This window comes from Lygodium microphyllum, chromosome 9 (genome assembly GCF_053477565.2).
Source record: "Lygodium microphyllum isolate KBCC chromosome 9, Lygodium_microphyllum_v1.1.10, whole genome shotgun sequence".
Lineage (NCBI taxonomy): Eukaryota > Viridiplantae > Streptophyta > Polypodiopsida > Schizaeales > Lygodiaceae > Lygodium > Lygodium microphyllum.
Genome location: NC_141143.1, coordinates 155360186 through 155387447, shown reverse-complemented (window position 1 = coordinate 155387447; position 27262 = coordinate 155360186). Strand labels below are relative to the sequence as shown.

Here is a 27262-nt window from a genome sequence, read left to right as displayed (position 1 = left end):
CTTACCTCACACCACACCCACCTATGCTAATCATCTTTCAATCCGGTTGGCCAAATCCCATAACCACAGATTCTGTCATCCTCCCCATTCATAAACCCATTCGCGAGTGTGTGAATTTCAGAGATTTAAATTTCTTTCAGAGCTTCATTGCGACAGAATTCAGTAATACCTTGAAGGACGGATACAGAATAGGAATCTATATTCACATGAAGAAATCTGCACAAAATGAAGGAATAAATGAAGAGCATAAAGGTGGCTAGATAACAGATCCAGTCTTCATTAAAACAAAACTGCTAGTACAAAATACATATTTTGGCCTCAAGTGAAAACGAATAGATTTTCTGCCCGAAATGCCATTTGATGACGCTTGAAAGCTTGAGTGACCAAGATTCATGACATCCTTGAAACTTAAATGAAAACATGCCCACTATTGATTCAACCAGCGCGCAACCCCATCCTCTTCTCCTAACACTGCAAGTATCTCTATTGCAACATCAAGCGAAACCTGCACACAAAACCAAGACATTGAAACACTTAAATATAGATACAAAATTACAACTGTGAAGTCTCGCTACACTTCAGAGAACCTGAAGAAAACAGTGATGCATTCATGTTCTATTCTTTCATAAGCAATCATATAGACAGGACCCACCCAGCACATGGCCCTCTTCATTTACATCATCTTTAAACTGAAAGCACTTGGGATGAGAATAGCCAAGAAATGTGTTTGAACTGATAACTAAACTATTTTGACCTTCATAATCCTACGGCCAATTGACGCACATGTCAGTGAACAGTTGTACTTGGGCCGATGCACTATATCTTTACTATATTTAGTGGTTGTGAGGAGCTTTCTCAAATGTTCTCTAGATCCAAGCAACTAACAATGGCCTAAAGTGGAATATCAAAACGCTCCAGATGCAAACAACTGGCAATGACCTGCGTTGAATACATTATCACCTGCCAACGGACCTTCTAACCTTCCATGAATGCACGTCAGTTATATGGAGAATGGTTTCTATTTTCCGTTCTTTGACTGGTTTCTGATTAATCAGCACTTGATCTCACTGTGAAAAGACCAAGGGGAAAGACGTGTCGACTGAGTAATTCAACTACTAATAAAGACTGCTTATATTTTTTCGCAGAGAGTATCAACTAGGACTGAACCTTGTCATAGAGAGAGAGAGAGAGAGAGAGAGAGAGAGAGAGAGAGAGAGAGAGAGCATCATAATATGTTTCAGTAAAGGAAGAAGAATAAGGGGAAAAAAAACAAAAAAAACCTACATTGCGGAATTTGCTGTTGGTTAATCTACAGTCCTCTAAGACTGCACCTGCAAGGACCCAGCTCTCCCAAACATCAAAGGTATGGTTTACAAAAACAAGCTCCAGCTTTTTATTCACCTGAAATATTAAGGATCCACTTCATTTTAAATTTGAGGTCTTTCAGCTTAGGTAAAGAGAATGCAAAAAGTATAGTCCCTTATACAACTCCGAAAGAAGGCATCAAATCAATTATTACCTGTAAAAGCTTTCCTCCAGCTGCAAGTGATCGCAAGCCAATGCGTTCCTAGCGAAAGTAAACAGAGACAGCACAGGGTAGATTCATGTATCCTTCACGGTCCTAGATTGCAGTATGTCATCTTGACAAAGAGTTGTACAAAATGGAAAAATGGGAACTGCAAACTTGAATTACCCTGTTTCGCATCACAATCAGAAACTGAGCTGCAGGATCACGAGGAGTAACATTAGACATTCTATCCAACCACCATCCACGCCCTGGGCCCCGTTGCCGTGCTACATAAAAACCAGACCCATCTTCTGCTCGTAAAGCCACAACGTAACCCTCCTTTAGAAGATCAACTGCTTGGCCAAATATCCCCTTGCTGAAACCTGTTGAACCTTGTCCATTATTGGTGGCCTCACCAGGAAAAGCATAATCAGAATCTCTTTTTGTTTTGGAATCATCAGGTGATGCGAAACGGGAGCTTGCACTGAGCACTTGATCCCTGCCACTGAAACTCAATGTGTGGTCATCTCGCTGCAATGGCAGCCAGTTTGTCTCCCTTTCTGTTGCTAAAGAGTCTGCACTCTTTTGTGACTTGCGCCGACCTTGACGCTTCTTACTTCTTTTGCCTGGACCTTTTACATGGCTCCTACTGTCATGCTGACCAGAAGGTTGAGTGATACCATCATCTTGAACGCGAGGATCAGGTGTATTGAAATACATTTGTTTCTGCCAGAGTTGTTGTCCACAGTGACTATCCCCCAATAGAGGTTTTGATTCAGTAGCCCACAAAATCGCATCCTTAGTTTCTTGTTTGTCTTGCCTCTCTTCTTGCCATGCATAATCTAGATCATCATCCTCTTCATCAGAGACAGCACTACTAGGAATAACTCCATCCAGCAAAAAGGAACGCAGAATTGTGACAGCTTTTGCACGGATCTCCATCCAGACTTCCTCACTGTAATCAGCACTTCGAGGCAAAATTAAAACATTTGGCATTTCTCTGACCTGCATGTAAGTTCATATATAAGGAGCTGAAAGTCCAACAATGAGGCAGTAGCTACAAAAGAGATTTCTTGACAATCATGGTGTGTGCCTTTTTCCTAGACTGAATACCTACTCCAATAGAAGCCCACACACTGAAAGTAGATAACAAGTACAGTTGGAAGTTAGGTTTCCAATTTTTAGGTGCTATGACTCTGATCACTTTACTCTCAATCTTTCAGAAAACTTGAGAAGAACAGCAACCACTCCAAAACCTTAACAAGACTATTATTATCAACAATCTGCCGTCGCCTTTTTTGAGTAACTATCATCCTCTTAGTGTAAGAAGAACTTGCTTCTGCGCAACGCACTTTCTAGACCTTCACAACATTGACTGCCAATGAAGAATTACACTTCAGATAAGAGGCCAAGAGCTCATGTTCAAGGTACTGTGATTGTGGGCATTTTCATGTGAAAGAGAGTAAGCTGAGATGCTTGATGGATCGCCTGGCAGGATGCAAAAAGTCTGCTCCAAAAAGATGACTTGGGGGAACTCTTGCAGTCAATACAACTTTATCATCGATACAAAGAACTGACAGAAAAGATTTGGACAAAAGAGACAGAAACAAGGCACTGAGCTGGAACAGGCCCACACCAGGCACCCTCACATAAAAGAGAGAACAATCTTCCCCTCAAGTCTCTTGTAAGATGCTGGTAAGCTTTCTGCCAAATTTTCAACAATGCAAACAGTGAAAGAGAAAAGAATCTGATGGAGATAATGTTCCCTGGAAAGCTTTTCCTCAAGTAAATCAATGTCATCACTGAGGACACCTACAAATCCTAAATCCTCAAAACAAATCAGTCAAACACAACCCCAGATCGCTGAGAATGCAGAATTCAGCACCTAGACAGCTTCTAGAAGAGATCTGCAAAGAAGTAAAATGTAATAAAGGTGGTAACTGGAGCAGATCAGCCTTGCCTGATGAACAAATTTGGACAAGCTCACCCAACAAAATTGATACCAAAATCAGCCACAATGTGTACAGGCTTGCTTGACAAAAACAACTAGTGGCAGCCTTGTCTGCCAAAGAAAAATAGGGTAGAAAGTTATTTGATGATGGCGATGGCAACAAGATGATCTTGCTCTATTTGGGAAACATGTTGGATAGCTTCATCATCTTTGAGCAGCAAAGGCTTGAGCAGTCTAAATTAGTAAAACAACAGAAGGTTCCATCTTTTAAATGGATCAGGCTGCCTCTTGATGGCCTTGAACAGAAGTTTCAGCCCCCAAATTCTGGTTTCATAGCTCTTTTTTGACACAACAGCTTTCTGAATAAACTTGACTCTTATGATGTCAACTTTAAAGAGAGTTTAAAATAGCTGCATGATTGAGTTCTGTGCTTTTAGGATTCTCCAAGTACCTACCACTATTTTATAAAGCAGCATAAAGTAAATGCTTGAGTGGATACTCTACACCTACAAAACTCAAACATACTGACCTATCCAAAAATTCAGCTCCCAACATCACTCATGATTAGGATTATTGCCTTGTCATCACTTGAAAGCTTAACTTTGCCCAAGGAAGAAACGTACAGGCAATATCCACATCTCAAAGATTGCCCACAAAGAAAAGCGTCAAGAATCTCTTAATAAACACATATGCATGAATGCATGGTGCAGGTTGAGACTTTTCCTTGTATCATCTTTAATATCTCATGACTCATGCACTATCACTAAGGTCATCAACTCTATTAAGCTACAAAACATGAGCTTAAAAAGTAACCCAAAAATTGTTGCCTGATTTATTCAGCTCTCATACAGCCTCAAAAGGAAAATCATTAAATTAAGATTGCAAACCGAAAATCTAGAGTTTTGGTAGGATAAAAGTCATAAATAGTTCTATAAATGGGGACCATTGGATGGGCCATTCTTAAACTATGAAAAATTGGCTCAAAATTTGTCCTCAAATTGTTGGCCAATTTATTCAGCTCTTGTACAACCTCTAAAACAAACTCATTAAATTAAGATTTCAAACCAAAAAATCTTGAAGTTTTGGTAGGATAAAAGTCCAAAATAGTTCTATAAATAAGGACCATGGGGTAGACCATTCTTTATCCCTTCCAATCTATCATCATTTGCCTAGTTTTTGCCACCGTGATCAGCTATGTCCATCACCATGGTCGCTGCCTCATCATCATCATCATCATCATCCTGTCCAAGAGATAGGCGCTACTACTACCTACTATTTGGCATCATATGAAACCAGCCTTCCTCATCGGATAGGGTGGTAAATAACTTGATTAAGCACTAATTACAGCAAGCATTAAATTCACATAAACTGAAAATGCACACTTTACCATTTTAATCTTAGACATTGGATACCCTGTTGGACCCAAAATTGGCACCCCTTGTGGTATTTCTTTAACTTTTATTGCAAATGGATGGAGTACAAATGAGATCCTCTGATCTCCTATTGGGAATAAAGGGACACGGTGATTTGCCATCACCATCGCCAAACATTGCACCTCAACTGCATATCAAGCACTTTAAACGGGTATCAAAGAATTGGTTATCACGAGCACACTTCTCGGAGTCCGTTCGAGCTGTGTCAACTCATCCCACACAACTATCTGAGGTGCAGGTTGCAAGTCACGCAAGGCGCAGGTCGCAGGCCGCAAGTCACCAAGAGCAATCCACAAGCCAAACACAGGTCACAAATTATGCGACAGTTTTCTGGTTGGCACAGGTCTAGCGCAAGTAACACGCAACAGGTCGGCAGTTAGGCGATAGTTTCCAATTCAACGCAAGTCACTCCTAGAGCAGCTCGACAATTCACTTTTTTTTTTCCTTGATAAAAATCATGTTTTTTTTCAAAGGTTCATCTTTTGGAAAATTTTGTGGGTTGTCATGCACGGGTAAAGCACAAATTGAAGAATCTCAAAGATTGTGCATGCATTTACTCCTAGAATTTGGGGCTTCCAATGTATGCTTGGAGATTTTATTCGACTGAGTAAAATTTGCGAAATTTACACAACATCGCATAATGATAAATACAATTTCCTGAAATTTTGACACATTGAACCCTGTGCAATTTGGGGCTTTTGCAAAATCTACAAAGTTGTGTCAAATTTGATCTTGATATGCACTTGCAGTACAATTTCTATGCAAATTGAGCAACATTGGACCTCGAGAAAATTTAGGACTTTTGCAAAATTTGTAAAATTTTGGTAAATTTGGATTACAATTTCAGCAGAGAAATTTTTGGGCTTTTGACCGTGTGGGTCAAATTTGGGTCTTTATTATGCAATTTGTCGTATTAGACCTTGGCACAGCTCCAATAACTTGTGGTGTGCTGTAGCACACATTTTGTGACTCTAAAATTTGATTTGTAGATCTGAAATTTCTGCAATTACTTGATTTTCATTGCTGATTGATACTTATTTTGTGCCTTGGTCATCTGTGTGACTGTTAGGCTTAAATTTGTTGACTTTTGAGTCAATTTTGGGCTGTGAATCATGGTTGGCAATAGTGATAACAGCAATCTTTGCACATTAAGAAGCTTGAGGGTGCACACAACTTTGCTATATGGTAGAAGCATTGCTATAATGTATTGGTGCAAGAGAAACAAGTGAAGCCCATTAAGACATAAGGGATAAAACCAACAACCATGGATCAAGATGAGTGGGATAAGTTAGATGAGCTTGCACACCCTACCATAGAGCTTTCAGTGTCAAACACTCTACTATTTAACATAGAGAAATTGAATTTTGCTTATGATATGTAGCAAAGACTTGAGGAGTTATATGCTTAGAAAAGTGCAACAAGCAAGGTTTATTGATTGAAGAAATTGATGGACCTTCATATGAAGGTACAGCTATGTCTGTACATTTGAATGAGTTTAACTCTATTTTCAACCAACTGATTGCTTATATTTCAATGTTCACCTTGCATAATGTGAGGCATGTACCCCAGCTCAAGAAGAGCTTGATAAGCACAAGGCAGCTAGATGATGAAGGCTATCACACCACTTTGGGGGATGGCAAATGAAAGATATGTAAGGAATCTAGGATTGTTGCTAGAGACTCTAAGAGTGACACTCTGTATCCATTACATGTATCCAGTATGCGTGACCATGTTGTCTCGCCACAACCGAGCAGCCAAGTGTATCTTTGTGGCATGGCCAATTGGGACACATGAGACCAACTAGAATGAAAGTGCTTTCTCATTTGGATTATTTGCCGTGTTTGAGGTATGCTAATTTTGACCATTGTGATCATTGTATATTTGATAACCATGCTCAAACGTCACATATAGAGTCTCTTTCGTTAAAGTCTTCACCCTTAGAGTTGGTATATTCAAATGTATGTGAGATACTAGGCTTGTCTCTAGGGAAAAAGAAATACTTTTATCAGATTTGTTGATGATGCCACATGCGAAGTATAGGTTTATCCAATCTATCATAAAGACAAGGCATTAGATAAGTTTTAAAAATTCATGGCACTTGCTGAAAACATAACCAACAAGACATTAAAATGTCTTTGCTCTAACAATGGTGGTGAATATGTATCAAAAGCCTTTCAGGCCTTTTATGACAGCAAAGGGATAAAAAAGAAGCTCAATGTCCCTTATAATTTGCCCAAAACGGTGTTGCAAAGCGTACGAATAGTACTATTCAAGAGAAAGTTCGTACCACGCTATCTCATCCTACGTTATCCCATGGATTTTGAAGAAAAGCTATTATGGCAGTCGTACACTTCATAAATCGATCATTGAACAGGTCTTTGGAAAGGAAGTCCCTCAAGAAGTGTGGTCGGGCAAGCCACCCTCATATGCACACTTGAGAGTATTTGGCTATGAAGCATTTGTTCACATACGTAAGAAACAACGCAACATATCGGAGCCAAAGTCCTGTAAATGCATTTTTCTAGAATATGGTGACGAGGATGAAATGGGATATAGATTATGGGATCCCAAGAAAAGGGAAAGTGTACACAGCAATGATGTTATCTTCCAAGAATATTGTATCCATAAGCAGGGCAAAAAGACTGAGGAAGTCAGAAGGGTTGTGTTCCGAGAAGAGATACCTATAGGACAACAAGAAGTGCATGTTGTGTAATAGAAAATACATGTTGTAAATGACCCTATGAATGCAAGGAATGATACTGAATTTGATCAACAAGAAACTGCCCATGATATATCATAGTTTCAGCAAGAAAATGTGCCGTTAGAACAGCCAGAACAAGCAGGACATTTGAATAGCAAGCTATTAATGCAAATTTGCAGGCTGAATAGCCAACAAACACTGATCATTGGGTCTGTAGATCAAGTAGAAATACAAAACAGCCGGATAGGTTTGTTTTCTGGTGCAAATTATGTTGTTGATTTGTGGTGAACCATCATACTTCAAGGAAGCTACGGACAAACAGAGCAGCAAGAAATGGCATAAAGCTATGCTCTCAGAGATGGAATCTCTAAAGAAGAATGACACTTGAAATTTGGTGCATTTGCCCAAGGGATAGAAAGTCCTACCATGCAAATGGATTTACAATATGGTCACTTCTTGTTCCTCACTAAAGTACAAAGCACCGCTTGTTGCAAAGGGCTACAAGCAAAAACATGGGATTAGTTTTGATGAGATATTCTCTCTTATCGTCAAGATAAATACTTTGCGGACCATATTGGACTTGGTTACATGTGAGGATATGGAGCTCATACAAATGGATGTAAAGGCTGCTTTCTTACATAGTTATCTGCATGAGGACATATATATGCAACAATCAAAAGGTTTTGTTGCAAAGGGAAAGGAAAAGATTGTACGTAAACTCAACAAAAGCTTGTATGAACTAAAACAAGCACCATATGAATAGTATCATAAGTTTGATACATTTATGCAATCTCAAGGATCCAAAAGGAGTCAAGTGAATCATTGCTTATATACCAAGCAGATAGCAGATGGCTGTCATGAGGACATGTATTTTTGAAACCTCACTTAACAAGAGGATTAATTTTTAATCACATGGTTAAGTAAATGTCGCACATGTGAGGTGTAACTAGGGTTAGAGTAAATTTACAAGTCTCGGACCCGAGAAAATCACGGGATGTTAAAGGCAAAAGTTGCTATAAGTTATGCCGCACAGATACTTGGTGGTATCTAGTGCTAGTTGTTGGCCTAGGTCATTCATTTGGCCATAAGTATCAGTTGTTGCTAACACTAAAGAAGTAGCATTTAATGGTACTTAACGCCAATTTGATAGTCAAAGATGACACAAGACACTCAAGAATGAAAGTTGCCTAGCCAATTATATTATTGACCAATCTGATTATTTTCCATGGCACCAAAATAATTATTAGCTTAATTTTTAATATTTAAAGACTAAAAATTAATATTTAATTATAGATAATGCTGAACAAACCATTTGGAAAGCTTGCTACTTGTCAAAAATGCCCATGCAAGCTTGAAAAACTCTTTAGAGGCTGGAGAGAGGCATTTTTAGTGTATTCAACCTGCAAGAGAGAGGGAGGAGATACTGCTGGTCTGATTTGCAGCCATTGGCCGACCGTTTGAGGCAGCCAGGAGCAAGAGAAGACCAATCAACAACAAGTAACAGCATCTACAGGCTGTTGAGACAGGGCAGCAGCAAAAAATGACTAATTTTCTTCAATTCTTTACATCTACAAGCTATTGAGACAAGGCAGCAATAGCAAATGACAAATTTTCTTCAGTTCTTCGCAATTCAAGTCTGAATTTTCTCTCTCCTCAGCACCCTCTCTCATCTCCACTCTTTCTATAGTCATGCTCCGAAGATAACAGCATTGAGATCACCAAAGGCTGAGAAATTTCAGATTTCTCTTCTGTAAACCCTAATCTACAACAGAAATTAGGGTTTAGCAACAACCTCGAAAAGTATGCTGAAAATTGGAAACTCCAAGACTTGGATTCAACAAGGCTAAAGCTGTTATTAGTCAAATTCAAGTGGAGGGACCAACAAATTAATGAAGAAGCCATGTCAAGGTAGTATAGGCTAGTACACTGTGCCTCACTGTGAGCAATCACTAAACCGATATGAGAGTCAAAGACCTCAACTCTGGGCATCTGGGCATTATGCAAAAGATTGCTCAACCCAACCAATAAAGTGGATAAACGGATAACAAGTTTACCCCAATCTGGGAGGCATATTATACATCATCTAGCGTAGCGCCATCCGAGCCTTAGTCAATGGTAAAACTGACACAACCATAAGCCTAAATCTTGACCGAGGAGTTGTTCCCAACTCAACCTCGTCTAGCTCTATAAGGGCTCAAGAAATGAAAATGTCCTCAATGGGTTTCATATAATAGGTAGCTCCACTGTCCACAATCCAAGTAGTTGAAGTACTCAACTGTGACGAGTGGGCCTTTGCTATCACCTCGTCAAGAGGCAACTCGCACATACAAACAAAACTCGCATCCTCCAATGTCTCTACAGAGATGATGTGGGCCTTTCCAGACCAATCAAACAAGCCCTCTGGCATTGATAACATTGTCAATTGTGATGGCTCACAATGGCAGTGTGGGTCTGCTGGCCTGACCACTGCTCCTGCTGAGAATTGCCACCACCTATCTCCCCTGCTAGAGATTGCCCGACTCAAGGACGAAGGTCTACGTCTTAGTTTTTGGTATTGTGTCTCTTGCCTTTGATCGACATTGGTCATCAAAGTGGCCAACCTTGTGATAATGTTGACAATACCAATTTTTCCTTGGTACATTTTGCCACCTAGGTTTGAGAGATGACTGGGAGTTTTCTAGGGCCTCACTAGATTGATTTTGACTCTGACTTGGAGTTTGTTTCTTATTCTAAGTGATATTTTACTTTTGTTTATCCTTCCCTTGCTGCCCCTTCTGAGAAGCAACAACAAGAGTCCCCTCTACACATGTCAGATTATGAAATTGAACAAGTAGTTGATCGTAACACAATAGTTGACACTTAAATTCATACAATGTGGGTATAGTGAACTGACAAACAAAATGAAAATATTTCCTCAACAACTTGTTAAGAAACAATGTGACTTGATCATCTGAGGACTTAGAAGCTCCCAAATAGAGAACTCCATAAGAAGGTGCCAATACTCTGTCAACTTGACTTTCAAGTTAACAAGTCAATGATTTTAAAGTTTTGAAGCTCATGATCCAAATCGATGCAACAAGTCCGACGAGCCACGTAGCAGTCAATCAAGTGTACTCAACACTCAGATGCTAAGTCAAAATGTTGAAGGGGTGAATGAAATTCAAGTAATAGACCTTGCACCAGCTCGACAATAGCAAAGGCATTCCTACCTTTCCATGAGTGAACATCCTTGTATGGAACAAGTATGGGATCAGGTTGGGGTTTCAAATCCTGCACAAGATCCCATAGGTTCTATGAGTCAAGGATATATCTCATCAAGTTTGACCAAGTAGTAAAGTTCAATCCATTAAAATGAGTCTTGTCATTAAAGGCATCTTTGGCTAATGAGGAAGAATAACCATGAGGTGTCATGTCAAATAAGTAGAATAAGATGGATAAGGAGGTGGTGGTGAAGGGGATAGTAGGAGGGGAAGGTGGATAGACCAGAATAGGCTAAAAATGCCCAATGGGTGTCGATTGATGTGGAGTCACTGGAACATGCATGTTTCCATAAAGTGTCAGTGGAGGTGGAGGCACCAGAACATATAAGCCATGTCCAACGGTCAGCTGGGCACAGCAAAATGACCAAAAGGTGCACTAAGTAATGCCATGGAAACAAACTATGGCACCAACTAATCCACACTCAATGATGGCTAGGTGACATTCCTAGGCCATGAAAACCCCAAAAGTGTGGGGATGGGAGGATGAACCTCCATCATGGAGACACCACCCAGCTGAGGAAAAGACAAGTTCTAAAGGGCGTGCCTACCGGTGACTCCTCGTGTGATGTCTGAAGACATAAAAGGTGCACTTAATGGAGACTGAAAGGAAGGTGCACTGGATGGGTGGAAGATTAAATGGCTTTGTCATTTGTGTAGTTGTGGGAAATCTGTCAAGTTCCTTTTATCCATTAAATGCAAATGATGAAAAAGATGATTCACAAAATCAAATTGACTATGAGATGTAAAAGCTGAAGAAAAAGATAAGGAAGGAGCACTCAACAAAGATTCTTGCAACTTTTGCTTACATTTTCTTGAGTGGAACTCGAAAAACCTATCCTCTTCGGGGCTTATGAACCAATACTTGGTATGAAGAGTTTCTTCATCATGAGCATCACCAATATCTTACGGAAAAAGAGCAAGTAAACTCAAAAGATTGGGAAGTAGTGATACGCGTACCTGACATAGAATGAAGGTGGAGAAGTATATGAAAAATATGAAAGAGATAAAGATAGAGATAATGGTCCTAGAGAGACAAGATAGTTTATACTCCATACCAGTTTCCACATCAGGATGGCCAGTCTATTGTGAAGCTTCCGTCCTTCCTCCAAAATCATTAAACTAGTGCACTGAATCTAAAGGAGAAAACTCAAATTTACTTTCAATTTATTGTTGAGCTCCATACATGAGGATAAGATCGTATTTGGCTCGTGATCTTGTATGGTCTATGGACTTCATGGTAGTCCAAATACTTTCTAGTCATCTCAGAAGAAGAAGCAAGCTGTGAAATATTCTCCATCTTGTGTCTTGATGCGCTAGGCTCGAGAGCATCATGATGATGTGGTGAAGATGTGTTTGAAGTCATCTTGCCTTCCTATTGTTTTTACTTCTTGCAAAGGGCTTTTAGATCAAAGGCCGAGGTTTCGTAGAAGAGAACTTTGCTCTAATACCATGTGAAGAAATACTTTTAACACAAAAACATAAATGAAAGCATATGACAAAGCATAAACTCAATAGAACATGATTAGGGTTAGGATAACTCACACACAATGAACACAATGGAAATCTAAATGAATGACTAAATATTGAATATACAATGCTCATGCAACAAACAAACCATGCATGGAATGAAAATTGTACCTGGAACTCCCATGTCTCAAGGATCAAGGCAATAGTGATGAGCAGAGAGTGTATTACACTCATGACGGATCCCGAAATGCAACAAGATAACCTCCGAGTGTCGAACAACAACAAATGTAACAACCAGTAATGCTAGATTAGTGTTGGATAGACAAAAGAGAGAAGAAAACTTCAAATGCAAATTCAATTGATGATGTGGCAACAACCTGCACAATAAACGCAAGTAGCAGATGACGTGACAATAGCCTACATAGTAAACGCAAGCAACTGACTGATGGTGACATCTGGGATGAGGTCACTAATGGCTGGTTAGGGCCTGCAAATGCAAAAGTTTGCTAACATGGATAGGTTGTACAATGGCAATGCAGCAATCACCAGGCTAGAAACAATGTGAATCAGCAAGAAGAAGGCTAAAAACAAGGGCCAGCAATGGACAACTTCGGCTGAGAAATCCTCTGCGAACAGGGTGTAAGCTTCGTTTGAGGGCTTGAGACCTGCAAAAACGAGACTGAGCTAAATGGAGGGCAGCCTACCTATTTATAGAAAGTTTTGGGACCTCCTATCATACACCATTTTGAAACTCTATCAAACCACACACAATTTTAGGGTTTTCATTAATTAAGCATTTTTGGGGTTGTTTGAGAGGCTAATTCAGCATGTAATGCTTATTTTCGCTCAACACAAAGGGTGCTCATCAATTGCGCACCGACCTACCAAGACCTACAAATGCAATGTTTTAACTACTTTAAATGTCTTCTTTCTTCTTCTTCTTTCAATTTTTTTTAATGAAACAATGCCTATAGGGAAAAAGGGATGGCTAGCTCACAAATCACAAAATACAGCATGTACAAAATCACCCACAAGGATATAACGTATCCATGATGAAGTAATGGTCAAGAGGTATATAGGGGTATGGAGGTGACCAAACCCTAGGTGGAGACTACTCAACATCCAATGTGAGCAAGATGCTCATGGATGCTCTACTCAATGAGATCCATAGAGTAATGCCACACAATGCAAATAAGAATGCACATATAACAAGGTGCCAATTAGACAATGTCTCTCATGGGAAAATTTGTTCACTTGCCCAAGCACCCTTTAATAAAGATCATAAATATGCAATGCAAAGGTAGGTAAAATAGGGAAGGAATGTTGATATTGAAGACAAGAAGCTAAGAGTGAAACTAGAAGATACCCAATGAAGGGTAGAAACCCCTCTCTATTAGCAAATTAGTCAATTCATGTACAAGACTGAGCATGTGAAACCAACCTTCCTTCTTAAATAACATGGTAAATAACCCGATTTAACACTAATTATAGCGAGCATAAAATTCACATAAATTGAAAATGCGCACTTTACCACTTTAATCTTGAACATTGGACATCCTATTAGCCCCAAAACTAGCACCCCTTGCAGTATTTCTTTTAGGAGGCACCCCATCGACTGATTGCCGTGGCCCACTGCAACTCTCCTACATCTTAGGGATTGGCCCCTCGATGCGCTACTTTTACATATAAACACATTCGCACAAGACTCCTTTTTTTTTCCAACAAGATCCAAGAGATACCATGTTTCCTCACCCTATAATTCAAACAATTGCTATGCATTTCCAGGAGTTGATACCATATGTATGATCAATGCAATAGTGGATGTCTCATCGTGCACAAACAGTTATGTTTCGAAGTCAGCCTATGTGCTAGTACGAAAACGATCTTTTCATGAATTCCAACTAATACGTATATGCTTCGTTGCAAGAATCTAGCACCAAGACGAACCGTGTGCTACTTGATCCCTTATTTCCAAATAGGCAGTTTCCTAAATGCTATGCATAGAAAAAGTAATCAAAATTTGTATTATTTCAGCCCTCAAACTGTTGCACAAAATCCTCCTCCCCCTCACCATTTAGGTTTTGCTTTGTTGCATAAGTGTATAGAGGTTGTTCTGTCATGGTTTAATGTATGAAAAGCGATAAATCACGCATTGTGACAAAAAGATAAGGCAAACTGAGGCCAAACCTCGCCTCTTGCTGTCAAAACTGACCAGCAAGCCTCCAGACCAATTTGCCCCTTGGTTTGCTTGGGGATTATAGCCTTCACTCTCCTCCTTGAAAGACAAATTCAGTCCCAAATTTTATACTGGCTGGCTAGCCTCTGGAATCTCCCTAAAATTCCTCAATTTCAGCTACTAGAATTCAAGTTCTAGGACCTAAATTTTAAGCACGCATCCCAAGGTGACCGTTGAAACCCTAGTTTCTACTATAACTTAGGATTTAATTCAGAGATTGACTGAAATCTCTTCCCAACTGGAAAATGCTGAGATAACTTGAGAAATAGCTAGGGGATGAGAGAGAATCCTATATAAAGAGAAAATTCAAAGTTTCATCATGAGAAACCCTAAAAAATTGTTGCTGCCCTACTCAAACAGCCATGGAAGCAATCACCTATAGCTTAGGACCACCATAAAGACTATTGCCCTATCCTATATACTATCATCTATACCAAAAGAACCTTGGCTGCTATCATCTACTCCTAGAGGGCTCCAAACTGCTGTCACATGCTGTAGGATTGATCCCTGGTGGCTGCAAATCATATCAACAACCTCTCCTTGCTCTCTAACAACCTCCTTCTCTCTCACAACGGCTATAATAGACTTCCACCAGTCCCTAAAAACGTTTTTTCCACTTACATCAGTAAGTTTTACCAAGTGGCAGCCTTTTAATCTAACTTTTCAACATTATCCAACTTATAAATTAATTTTCAAAATATTAATTCTGAGAATCAATTTAATAATTATTCTAGTGCTCAAAAAATTCATTTCACCAGTTAATAATTAAATTGGCTAGGCCAATTTGTCTTCCAAGTATTCTTGAGCAGTTATTAGCCCTTAGACTAGCATTAATTAATTAATGTATGTATGTATGGTCTCTAATGTTACCACACTTACATTAATGGCCAATAAATTGGTCTGGGCCTAAATCTGACACCGAATACTGCCTAGTACTTGTCAAGCATAACTTATTACAACTTTTACCTTTAACACCCACTGCATCCTCAAGGTCCTTGGTCTATTACCATGAAATAACTGCCATGTGCATCACGTATGTTAAACAACCTTGCACATTTAATTAGTAGCTTAATCAAATGTTATCAACAAGATTAAAGCATCTCAAAATTTCATGTCCTCATGACAACATGTATTTGTGGACTAGGCATTTTATTTCAATCATGATTTGTGGGTCTCAATAAATCTTAGGGCTAGCTTGTGGCCAACTATCATTTTGATTAGCCAACATGTTTACTCTTTAGGCCCCAGCAACTGGCAAACTTTTTTATGATGGTGGGCTATTTATTACCAAGCAACTTCCTTGTACAAATCATTAGTATACTCTGTTACTTATAGGTCTGTTGGAGAGAGGGAGCTAGTACTAGTGCCTACTCAGCATTGACTCACTATTGTCTTGTATTGTCTCTTATCTTGGCATATGGATATATTTTCCAAGTATTCCCCTTCTCAATTTTTTTCCAATGTATCGAGATATGCTAGGGTTTTGCAAAAGAAAACACCACGAGTACGACCACGACTAAAACCCAAAGAACTTAAACACAAGCACAAATATGCAATACAAAACACAAAAATGCAAATTGCAAAATACAAAACGCAAAAGAAGCACAAATAGAGAAAAGAAAGAGCACTAAAGTGAATGAATGCATGTTGTAAATGAAGGAAAGAGTGTACAAGATGCTCAAGGGGAGAGCTGTCCAACAACCAATGGCTCTTGTGGGAGTGGACTGAGGGAATAATCGAAGTGTGGCATCCACCGAAGACCAATCCCAGTACTATAACTATTAGTTGAAGCTAATATGATGTTCAAAGTGAAAGGGCAGCAAGCTGGAAACCAAAACACAAGAGTCTCTAGGGCTGGAATTGGTAAATGCAGCAATGTAACCACTTGAAGATGATGGTAACCAATCGTCAAAGCCTATAGAAAGTTGGGCAAGCCGCAACAACAAAGGAAGGTAAAGACAATGCTAACTAGACATGCACTGCTGTCAACGCAGGCTACAGTATCATTGAAAGCGGCTAGTTAGCAAGGCAGCCTGTTCAAACTATAAATGTAGCTGTTAGGAGGGGCAAAGACTGGTCACCAGCAATTGGAATCACTAGGCAACAATGGTGGACAAGGCACCACAGGCTGTTGATGGCATGGCAATAATCATGATAGGCTAGACAACCACAAGAGAGAAAGTTGATGGCTAAAACCTGCAAGGCAAGGGATGAGACTGAGTGGTGGGCAACCTATCTATCTATAGATGAGTGGATCCTCCCAAATTAGGGTTCGACTTATGGGTTATTTACACTGTTTGGGCTTGTTTTGAATAGCTAATCAATTTGTAACACATTTTTTAGCTCAATACCCCCTCTCAAGCCCAAAATTGGAACCAAAAAAGGGACTGCAAGCATAGCTCAAGCCCATAAAACCTGATGCATCACAACACAAATCAACCACGGGGATTAAACAAAGTGAAACCAGCCTTCCTTCTTGGAAAGAGTGGTACTTCCCTGATTAAGTACTTAATTACAACAATCAGTAAATGAATAAACTTGAAATGCATAAATTACCTTGATAATCTTAGACATTGAGCACCTTATTGGCCCCAAAATTGGTGCCTCTTTCAATATTTCTTTAACTTGATTGCTAATGGAATGAGTACAAACTGAGATTTACTGTAGCAATAATCAAAAATCAATTCAACCCAATTGTCCTTTGATTTTTTACCCATGACTTGTACGAACGGAACCTCCAACTGGCCAAATCCTGCCCCAAATTATAATGAATGAGCTAGCATCTGAATTCCCTGACAATTACACAAATTTCAAGCACTGAATTTAGTATACAATGCCTTCACCAATTGACATGGGTCCCAAGGTGACTGCCAAACGCTAATTTTTGCAAAAATTTAGGGTTTATAACAGAGAGATCTCTGTTGTCCACCAAATTCGTCTAAGATTTACTCAAAATGGCTAAGATGGGTTGGAGAAGGTGAGAGAGAGCCAAGATGAGAGAGAAATCTGATTTTCGTTACAAGAAAACCCTAAATTTTGTTGTTTCTTGCTCCAGTCACCTACTGCCAAATACCTCCAAAATAATGTCACATGACCAGCAATGCTATTGCGAGCCCCTGGAAGGTGACTCCTTGCTGTGCCCTGCCTGCTGAGGTCCCCAGATGGCTATCTTCTGCAGCAAACTGTTGTTCTCTCATCATAAAATGGACCAGTAGCTCTCTCTCTCTCTCTCTCTCTCTCTCTCTCTCTCTCTCTCTCATATATATATCGACTAGAGGACTAAGACACCCAGCCCCCAAAAACGTTTTCTTAGTTTGCATGGGCATTTTTGCGAAGTAACAGGCTTCTAACCCCATTTTTCAACATTATCCAGTCATTTAATTAATTTTCAAAATTAAATAATCCTAAATATTAATTTCAGTCCTTCCGATCCTACCCAAAATTAAATGTGCCCATCCATAATCAAATTGGCTTGGCCATTTGTAACCTCAGTGGTCCCCAACCTCTGCTGACCCTTAGACTTGCATTAATTAATTAATTAATGCTAGTCCCTAGTATCACCACCAACACTTATTGGCCAAATAACTATCCTAGGGTTAAAATTGACACCAACTAGTCCCCAAGCACGGTTGGCACGACTTATCACAACTTTTGCCTTCGACACCCACTGCATCCTCGCGATCCTTGGCCTGTTACCATGAAATAATTGCCATGTGCATCACATGTGCTAAATAACCTTGCACATTTGATCCATAACTTCATCAAATATTATCAATAAGATTAAAGCATCTCAAATTTGCATGTCCTCGTAACACAAAGGGTTCACATTGGCTACCCATAGGCCTACCAAGACTACAAAGATGGTGATCATCTTACATTGAAAGGCTCAAAGGGTCACCCCAAAGAGGCCAAGATATCGAATAAAGGATGCTCATCGACTACCTCCTTACCTACCTAGACCTACAAAGGAAAATGTATCAGAGTGTGCAACAAAAGAGAATCGTGAACACAAAGAGAAAAGGAGAGGAGAAGAGAAAGCAAAAAGAGAATAACAAAGAAGAAAGCTGAATACAATGAGGACTAATCAATCCCTACAAGCAACCCAAGCATAGTTTCCAAAAACGGCGTTTCTGGTGCCCAGAAACAGGACGGCCGTTTCTGGCCGTTTCCATTTCTGGGGAACGGCATTTCTGCCAGACAGGGGACGAGCAAGGTAAAACCCCCAAAACAGACTTCGTTTCTCAGTCGCCTGCATATTTCATCTCTCCCCCTGCTCGTTTTGGACTCTCCTGCTGCTGCACCTGCTCGAACTGAAGCAATCGTGCCTGAACTGCTGCACATCAGCCCGTGGTCACTCAGTTACGCTGAAAGCTCTCTTCTCGAAAGATAACCTTCAGCTGTGAACATTCAGCTTGTTTTCTTGTATATTTCAAACCTGAATGTCTGCAATTTTCAGCCAAGATATATGAAATTTTTTGTCCTGCTAGTTGTGTGCACTATTTCAGCCTTGTGTGTCATTTATTTGTGAACATTCAGCCTGTTTCATGCAGATTTCAGACCTGAATGTCTGCAATAATCAATTTTCAGCCAAGATATATGAAATTTTTTGTCCTACCAATCGTGTGCACACTATTTCAGCCTTGTGTCATTTGTTTGTGAATATTCAGCCTGTTTCATGCAGATTTCAGACCTGAATGTCTGCAATAATCAATTTTCAGTCAAGATATATGAAATTTTTTGTCCTGCCAGTTATGTGCACACATTTTAGCCTTATGTGTGTCATTTGTTTGTAAACATTCAGCTTGTTTTCATGGCCCATGTAGATTTCAGAACTGAATTTTTGCAAATTTTCAGCCAAGGTATAAGAAAATTTTTGTCTTGCCAACCATGTGCACATTATTTCAGCCTTATGTGTTATTTGTTTGATGTTTGGACAGCTTGCAGCCAAGAAAATCATACTCATCCCACTGTATGAACTCATCAGACCATATAATGTGCACCAACTCCTTGTGAACACGCACCAATCTCTCAAGCACAATGAAGATGTAGGCAAATCTGGTGGTGGAGGGTTTTACGAGCTCAAGGTGGCTAAATGAGCAAAATATGGTAAGAACCTTGGGCCTCCTCCTCACAAAATTGACCATACTTGTGGCCATGCTAAATATAGCCTACACCCATTGAACTTCGTCTATATCCTCAATCAAAAGATCAATGGAATGAGAAGCACATGGTGTCCATACAATGCTTGGAAACTCCTCCTCTAACATGCTGCCCATGGAGACACAATTGCTTCCATTATCGGTCACAACCTGCACAACATATTCAGGCCTGATTTTCAAGATGACATCCTGCAAATGCTGCCATATAAATGCACTTGTCACTACAAGGCCTAGCAAAGAGGGATCAATGGGCTTCACAAACATAGTGCCCTTACAACATGAGACCATGACATTATACACATTTCTCCTACGAGCGTCGGACCATCCATTACACAAAACAGTGCACCCATACTTCTTCCATGCATCTTTCAATGGCTCTAATTGAACCTCAATGCATGCCTTTTCCTTCTTGAGCTCCCGTGTGCATAGTGCCTCTGAGGATGGGCCCTCCCATTCACATCCAATGTGGCTAATGGCTTTTATGGTTCGCCTCCATTGCTTTGTTTTAGCCACATGGAAGGGAATAGCACATCTAATGAACAATCTCATCAACTCTCGAATTGCCTCAGCTATGGCTTGCTTTTGCATAGCAGCATGTATGCTAGCCCTCTGTAATGAACCTCTAGGAGCACTTGAAACATCAGGCTGAGGCAAAGGAGTCCTCATTGCACGTGAATCAGAGACCGAGACTGAAGCGGATACACTTGCAACAGGATTTGATGCAGCCCTACTTCTCTTTGACGGTCCAACCACACTTGTACTACCCTCTTGTTGCTAAGTTGTGGCTAAGTCTTGGTCATGTTCTGCACCAACTGTCGGAAGACCAAGCTGTTGCCTCCTTCATAAATCAAGAGAGAGCTTCACATCTCTTGATACATTTGCACATGGAGCTGTGTCTCTTCTTGGCACATAAACAAGATGGTCTTTGACCCTAGTGACACTTCCTATTTTCACCATGGCACAATAAATACATTTCCACTTTTTAGATCCACCTGACCCCTCATATAAGGTTATGAGAGTAACATACCAAAGACCATGGCATTTCAGTGCAATGTCATGAATGATACTTGGTGGAAAGATGTGGAGGCTATGGTGAGAACTCTCAATCCTATCTACACAATGCTACGCATTACCAATATGAAGGGTAGCACTATGGGTCTTCTTTATGAGTATATGGATAAGATAGGAGAGGCTCAAAAAAATATATAACTTTTTGCCCTCGGACAAGTAAGTAACTCTTGAGTCGTTATTTTACAAATCGAGATTATATGTGTGAATTTTGAAATTTGAATAACTATTCTTAAGACTTGAATTGACATTTCTTCAATGTTGACATCTTAAGGGCTACTCAAATCGTAGCTGTGTGGGAGAGGAGATGGAATTGGTTTCATAGACCAATTCATGCAGTGGCCCATGTCTTGCATCCTCTTTGGCGAGATGATGAGTAGAGTGAGTGTGAAGAGCTAGAGGAGGGATTCATGGAGTATATGACAAAGGTGACAGGTGGCGATGTGTCAATGCTTTAAAGGATTGAGGATGATCTTTTGACATTCCGCAATGAGAGCTTGCATTTTGGTAGAGAGACTGCGAAGTTGAGAGAGACTCAACTTCAACCTGTCTCATGGTGAGGAAAGTATGGAAATTGTGCGCCCACATTGGTAATTTGCAACCCTAACATTTCTTTTAATAATTATACATAATTACATATTTGTAATTTATTATCACTGGCATTCACTGCATAGTTTGATTCTTGAAAGTTCAATCTTAAATTCTTATGGCTCCGTTTGTGTTTCTATTTGAATGATGATTTATAGAAACACATTGCTATACGGGTTCTCTCACAAGATTGTAGCTCAGGCCCTTGTGAGAGAAATTGGAGTACTTGGGCCCTTTTCCATACAAAGAAAAGGAATAAACTTACCACTGCTCAGTTAGAGAGGTTGGTCTTTTGCCATTGTAACCTCCAACTACTTGAGAAAAACGATATTCATCCCGAGTCTACGCAAGTGATTACATTTATATTTTGCTAATAGCTTATGGTCTTTGAAGTTTGACTCTTGAATGCCAATTCTAGAATCTAAAGATGATAACTTTTTTAAATCTCTATGTCAAATAAACACACGTAAATATTGACAAGATCAACACAGAGAAGATTAGATTTGTTCCAAACATCACTCCAGAGTAGCAAGACATATATACCATGCTCTACCAGGAGATGATAGCCCCAAGCCGTACCACACGCAACACGACTGCTTCATAACATCAGAGAGCCATAGATGGAGCTAGCACTTCACTTGCTCTAGCAAATTCAGGGGCTTCTGGTAGTTCTAGCTCATCCGTTGAGGTGGATAGCGATGAGCCAGAGCAGAATCAAGATGACAACACCTCTATTGGCTTAGATGATGTTGCTACAGATGCTTGAGCATTGAGCCTTGATTTTATAGTTGATGTTGAGCATTGTTGACAATTGTCAGTTGCTTATGTTTTTTCCCATGACTGACCAATGGCCGTTGTTTGAACTTTGAAGTTATCAGTTCTTTGAGATCTCATAGATCTATTATCTTACTTTTATATTTGACTCTTGAGACATGTCACGACTCACATGGTATATCATATGATCATTGCTATATCTTATAGTCTTGACTCTTGAGTCTTTAAATTGGCTTTTGTTGATGTTAGATGTATCTAGATTCTAGAATCTAGATTGCACTATGATCTGTCACCGATGACTACTCATATTATCATGAGTGACGAGTGATGAGTCTCATGAATGATGAACTTGACTTTTAACTTTTAATTTCTGATCATGATTCTTGGATGACAGATGTTATGATGTTAGTATGTTACATTTTTGTTTCAAAATATTGTAAGTTATTTTGGGTGATTTAAGATTTCTTCAATCTTGTGATTTGCAACTTGCGAAATTAATAACTATGTGAAATTGCTGCGCAATGTGATTTGTGAAATTTAAATCATGGGTCTCGGAAGTTGGATTTTTGTGCTAAAAGTTAAGATTGTTCAGGCAGTGACTCTAGTCTCTAGTATACTTAGTATATGTATATATGTGTATATTTAATCATAATTTATTGGTTTTCTCCAAAACACCGTTTCCACCAAAATTTCAAATGGCCAAAACTCTGAGACTTCATTTCTTCCAGTTTCCGAAATTCCCGTTTCCGAAACGCATGGAAACTACGAGCCCAAGGCATCACTGAAGGCATCGAGTCAAGCTGAATAATGATGATAGCACCTATGACAATAATGGTGAGTCCTTGCCAAAGACACAGAAGAATGCAGCAACCTACATGTGTGTGTACTTGCCTAAAAGAAGAACGACCAGCCAAATATGAGGAGCAGCTAAATATAGCTGAAAATCCCCAAAGCTGGCAACTGCTGAAAACGACTATAAATGCAGGCCGACCTGCAATAAATGCTGCAGGAAATGCAATCGCCAATAAAAAATGCTGATCGCCCTCATCTTGTGGTGTGAATGCAGCCAAAAACCACTGGAAAAGAAATGCACTCAACTAGAAAGCAGGGTTGTTAGGTACGAAAGGTACGGTACACTACGATACGATTAAATACGGTACTAATTGGTACCTTATGATTTTATAAGGTATGGTACAATATTAGTACGAAACAAAAACAAAAACTTGGTTACTTTGGATTATATATAATAGAGCAAATGTTTAAGCTAAAATAGCAATGTCACTTGAGTTAATAGGATGAATACATGAGGATAAGAAGGAAAAACCTCATGCACAACATGCGCAATGCACTACTAGAAGACAAATAGGAGTGTATATGGATGGATGGACAAACAAGCTCTTCATTCTTTCGTGTGTGTGAGACGCGAGAGAGAGAGAGAGAGAGAGAGAGAGAGAGTGTGTGTGTGTGTGTGTGTGTGAGAGAGACTCGGAATTATGATATAAACATAAGGCTTAGGAGCTGGAAGATACTGTATGGTCTAGTCTTCAAAGGCCAAAAATAACCTATTTTTTGGTACGAAATGGTACGAACCATACGGAACGAACTAGCCCGTACGTAGTACGAATGCAACTATGCTGGAAAGTAACCAGCCAGTATGAACACACCTTAACCAGCTGAAAAAGAAATGCATGCTCTAGAATGAGCTACGTCTTCCATCAAAACACATGAATGCAACTAGGGCCTCCCATCTTCGTGATATCGCACTGCCTCTCAGACGGAATAAGAATAGACTCCTCATGTGAGTCATCAAAGCATTGGGACCGGTGATAAGACATCTTTATACAACCTGCAAACACACAAAGGCTGCTGAGTTTTGCTGTAGGAAGGTCTGAAAGGAGAGAATCAGCAACACCTGCAAGAAGAGAGTTGTGGGTGTCCCGTCATTGTCATATGGCACTTGTGAAACGCAAAAAATCTGTGTTTACAGCAGCGAACTGCAAGCTGAAATTTAAATTTTCAGCAACAATGTGAGATTTCTAGAGCAGCTTGAGGGGTTTGTAAATTGCAAGATTTGAACGATGGAGTGTATGGCCTGTAGAGGACCTTGTATAGCTTGAAGCAAGCCCCTAGAGCACATAATCAGAAGATTGATTCGTTCTCCATAACACAAGGATTCCAAACCAGATGACTTTGATGAATATTGGCTCTCATACAGCCAAAATTGACTAATAGCATGTTTAAATTCCTGCTTCATCAACGAGTTGTGAGACACTGTGAATAAGCTCTGTTTTTCAGCTTTTCAGCAACACAAAACTGCAAACAGCTCTTCAGCACCAAGAATCCTGCTAGAGCAACAGGGACTAGTCAATGCAGATTGCAGCCAGCAGCCAGTTAAGAATAGCAGCAAAACCAATGACATGGGGAGGGGTTATCTGTTGACTGTAAAGGAATGATGTGGCTCATCCTACAATACAAGAAAAGTAGAGTTCACCTTCCCATACATTGCACTACTAAAGATGTAACTGATCAGGTGCAAATCTGTGTTGATATTAATCTTTTACCCTATTTTAGCTCTTGTTGATCGCATTAATGCCCATTCAGTATTTGCAGTATTCACACTAATATTAGAGAACCAAAACCCCTTCATGATTGTCCATAGCCCAAAGGATTCTAGTGAGAGTTGAGGTATTTCAGCCTGCAAATTCATCCTAAACCAGTTTGTGCAGCACCTTGGAACAGATTCAACTGTGTGTTGATCTGTTTGACCAGGTACTAACCATGTTTGAGCAATTGTTGGCCAAGCATTTGAATAGGTTGCAGTGAACCTATGCTAACCATTGTAATCCCTCGGCAAAATGCAAAAAACATTCCTATCAGGAGCTGGGAACATAAAACCTGTTAACAGAGAACACTCACATGAATGACTGAAAAGACATGCATGTTGAAACTGTAATCTCGCTGTTCAATCAGCTGAATACATAGGAACATCAAGGAAGACACTCTGGAAAACATGAACAGTAAAGAGCTGATACCCTAAAGAAGGTCAGGTGAGGAGGTCCATAGAATCACAAAACTAAGACAAGACAACAGATGAGAAAATTTTCACAGTTCCAATCCTCCAGAATGAGAGACATCTTACCCAAGCTTCAAGCCATTGAGGCCCTTCAACACCATCCAGAGCACACCCTGCAACAGTTCCATCAATCAAAGCTTGCTTCAAAGCGCAGTCATCAAGCAAGTGGCTGCTGCTGGTATTCACTAGGAAAGCTCCTGACAAAAGTAACCACTGTAGAGATTGAGTTATGCCCTGAAACCCCACTACATTGCATGTTTCTTTTACCTCCACTTGATCAAAGAATAACTTGCATTCAAATTAAAATGTTTCCCATGCCTGGTTTGATGTGCTGAAGTGTCTCTACGTTGATTAACTGAACAGTTTCTGCTGTCAGAGAACAATGAAGAGACACCACATCACTGGCGGCCAGAAGCTCTGTTAAGCTCTCAACCTTTTTTGCAGCTGCTGGGAAGTTTAAGCGTCCTTGCAATATTCCACCCTTTGCCTGCAATGTGATGCTAAACCATTCATGCTTCCAACTAGATGATGAAAATACAGACTGATGCTGACAAGATCAAGTTGATTCCATTTGGCATAATTCACCTCCATGCTCAAGAGCCTCACAATTCCCAAAAGTAGATGTGCACATACCTCTTCTACCTCAAAATAGAGAACCTTCATTTTGAAAGCTAGGATCCTAGAAGCCAAAGCACAAGCAGACGCCGATCTACCAACAATTCCCAAAACCAGCCCTCTGCATCGTCTCATCCCTCGGCAGGTAGGTTGTATAGTGCCAAGCCAACCTGCACTTGCAATGCCCTGTTCCGCAAGTATGTGAGTATGGCGAAGCATCCCCAGCACAAGTGCCATTACTGTGTCTGCAATTTCCTCTGCCCGTCCAGTATCCACGTGAAGAAGATGAAGTCCTAAATCATTGGCAAGTGAAGAATCTGCACCCTTATCAACAGATCCAAGGCACAATATCAGTTGCCATGGCTGCAGGCGGCGCTGGGCAGCTCGAGGCAGAAACGTAAGTGAATGTAAAAGGACAGCAATCGCAGTCTCAATTCGCCCATCAGAGATCTGTGCAAGGCCTACATGCTGGAGTTGAGCAACACCAGCAAGTGCCTCTTCTTCCAAATGGTAGTCTTCTAAGCAATTGAGAGCAACAATCAATGGAAGAGCTGCTGCTGCTGAGATGTCTTTCTCCCGTAGAAGAGCAGAAAACTCCTTCACATTTGGGATGGACAGATCAGCTACCCGGGTGGATAGTGAACCAACCTCTCCGCTCTTCCGAGACCCTGTCTCAATTTTTGTCATTATGACAAAAGCCTGAGTTGTTGGCAAACCATTACCATGGAATGCTACAGGTCCTGCAGGTGATCGATTCCTTTACTTGAAAGACAATCAGCGAAACCTCTGCAACGGTTCAGAACTGATATGAGCGAGCTCCCGCATCAGCACGCCAGATACTGTCTCGGTCGGTGCAGAAAAGCGAGTTGAGAGTTGTGCCCTGTTCCTCCGTGCTTGTCTGAACGGTTGCAGCGTCTCTCTCTGGAATAGAACGAAAGATCGTTGTCATGGATGGAATCGGACATGTGAGAGAACCAGCCATCGAGACGTGACAGCGATTGGCCTCCGGTCGGCTTCGAGAGAGAGCGTGCTAGAGAGGCTATACAATTTGTATTGTATTGGGCTAATACTACCGTTCACCCAAAAGGAACTTTTGCTAGCCAGCTGCGAAAACCCTTAACTTAATATTTTGGAGAGATTTAAATCAAATTTCATGTATTTGCTGTTTTTATAGCTAAATAGTTTAGTAAAGTTCAAAGTTTTGAGCTTTGTTTTATGGATCCAAGTTGAAGAAAACAGGAATCTCCAGCGGTCTGTGTATCCGTGGTATGGAGGAATCTCTCCAGCGTGTGTTCTAGAATGGATGTTTAGCCGAAAGGGTGTGGACACTAGTATTTAGCCACTTCCCCCACATTGTAGAGGTGAAAAACCTACAATCTTGGGGTGCTAGGGCTTTTTGACCCCTCCAATAAGCACCGTTATCTCACTAC

At 40.2% G+C, this 27262-nt stretch overlaps 1 protein-coding gene across 1 annotated transcript; it reads right to left on the bottom strand.

Moving 5' to 3' along the window:
* Positions 1-255: 255 nt before the first annotated feature.
* Positions 256-26889, bottom strand: AN (NAD(P)-binding Rossmann-fold superfamily protein). The gene is made up of 7 exons (XM_087685400.1): positions 25851-26889; positions 25536-25704; positions 25284-25414; positions 1694-2512; positions 1520-1567; positions 1285-1401; positions 256-505 (listed from the first exon to the last, which is right to left on the bottom strand). The coding sequence occupies exons 1-7, from the start codon at positions 26517-26519 to the stop codon at positions 428-430; spliced, it is 2031 nt and encodes a 676-aa protein (XP_087541526.1). The 5' UTR covers positions 26520-26889; the 3' UTR covers positions 256-427.
* Between the last annotated feature and the right edge of the window lie 373 nt (positions 26890-27262).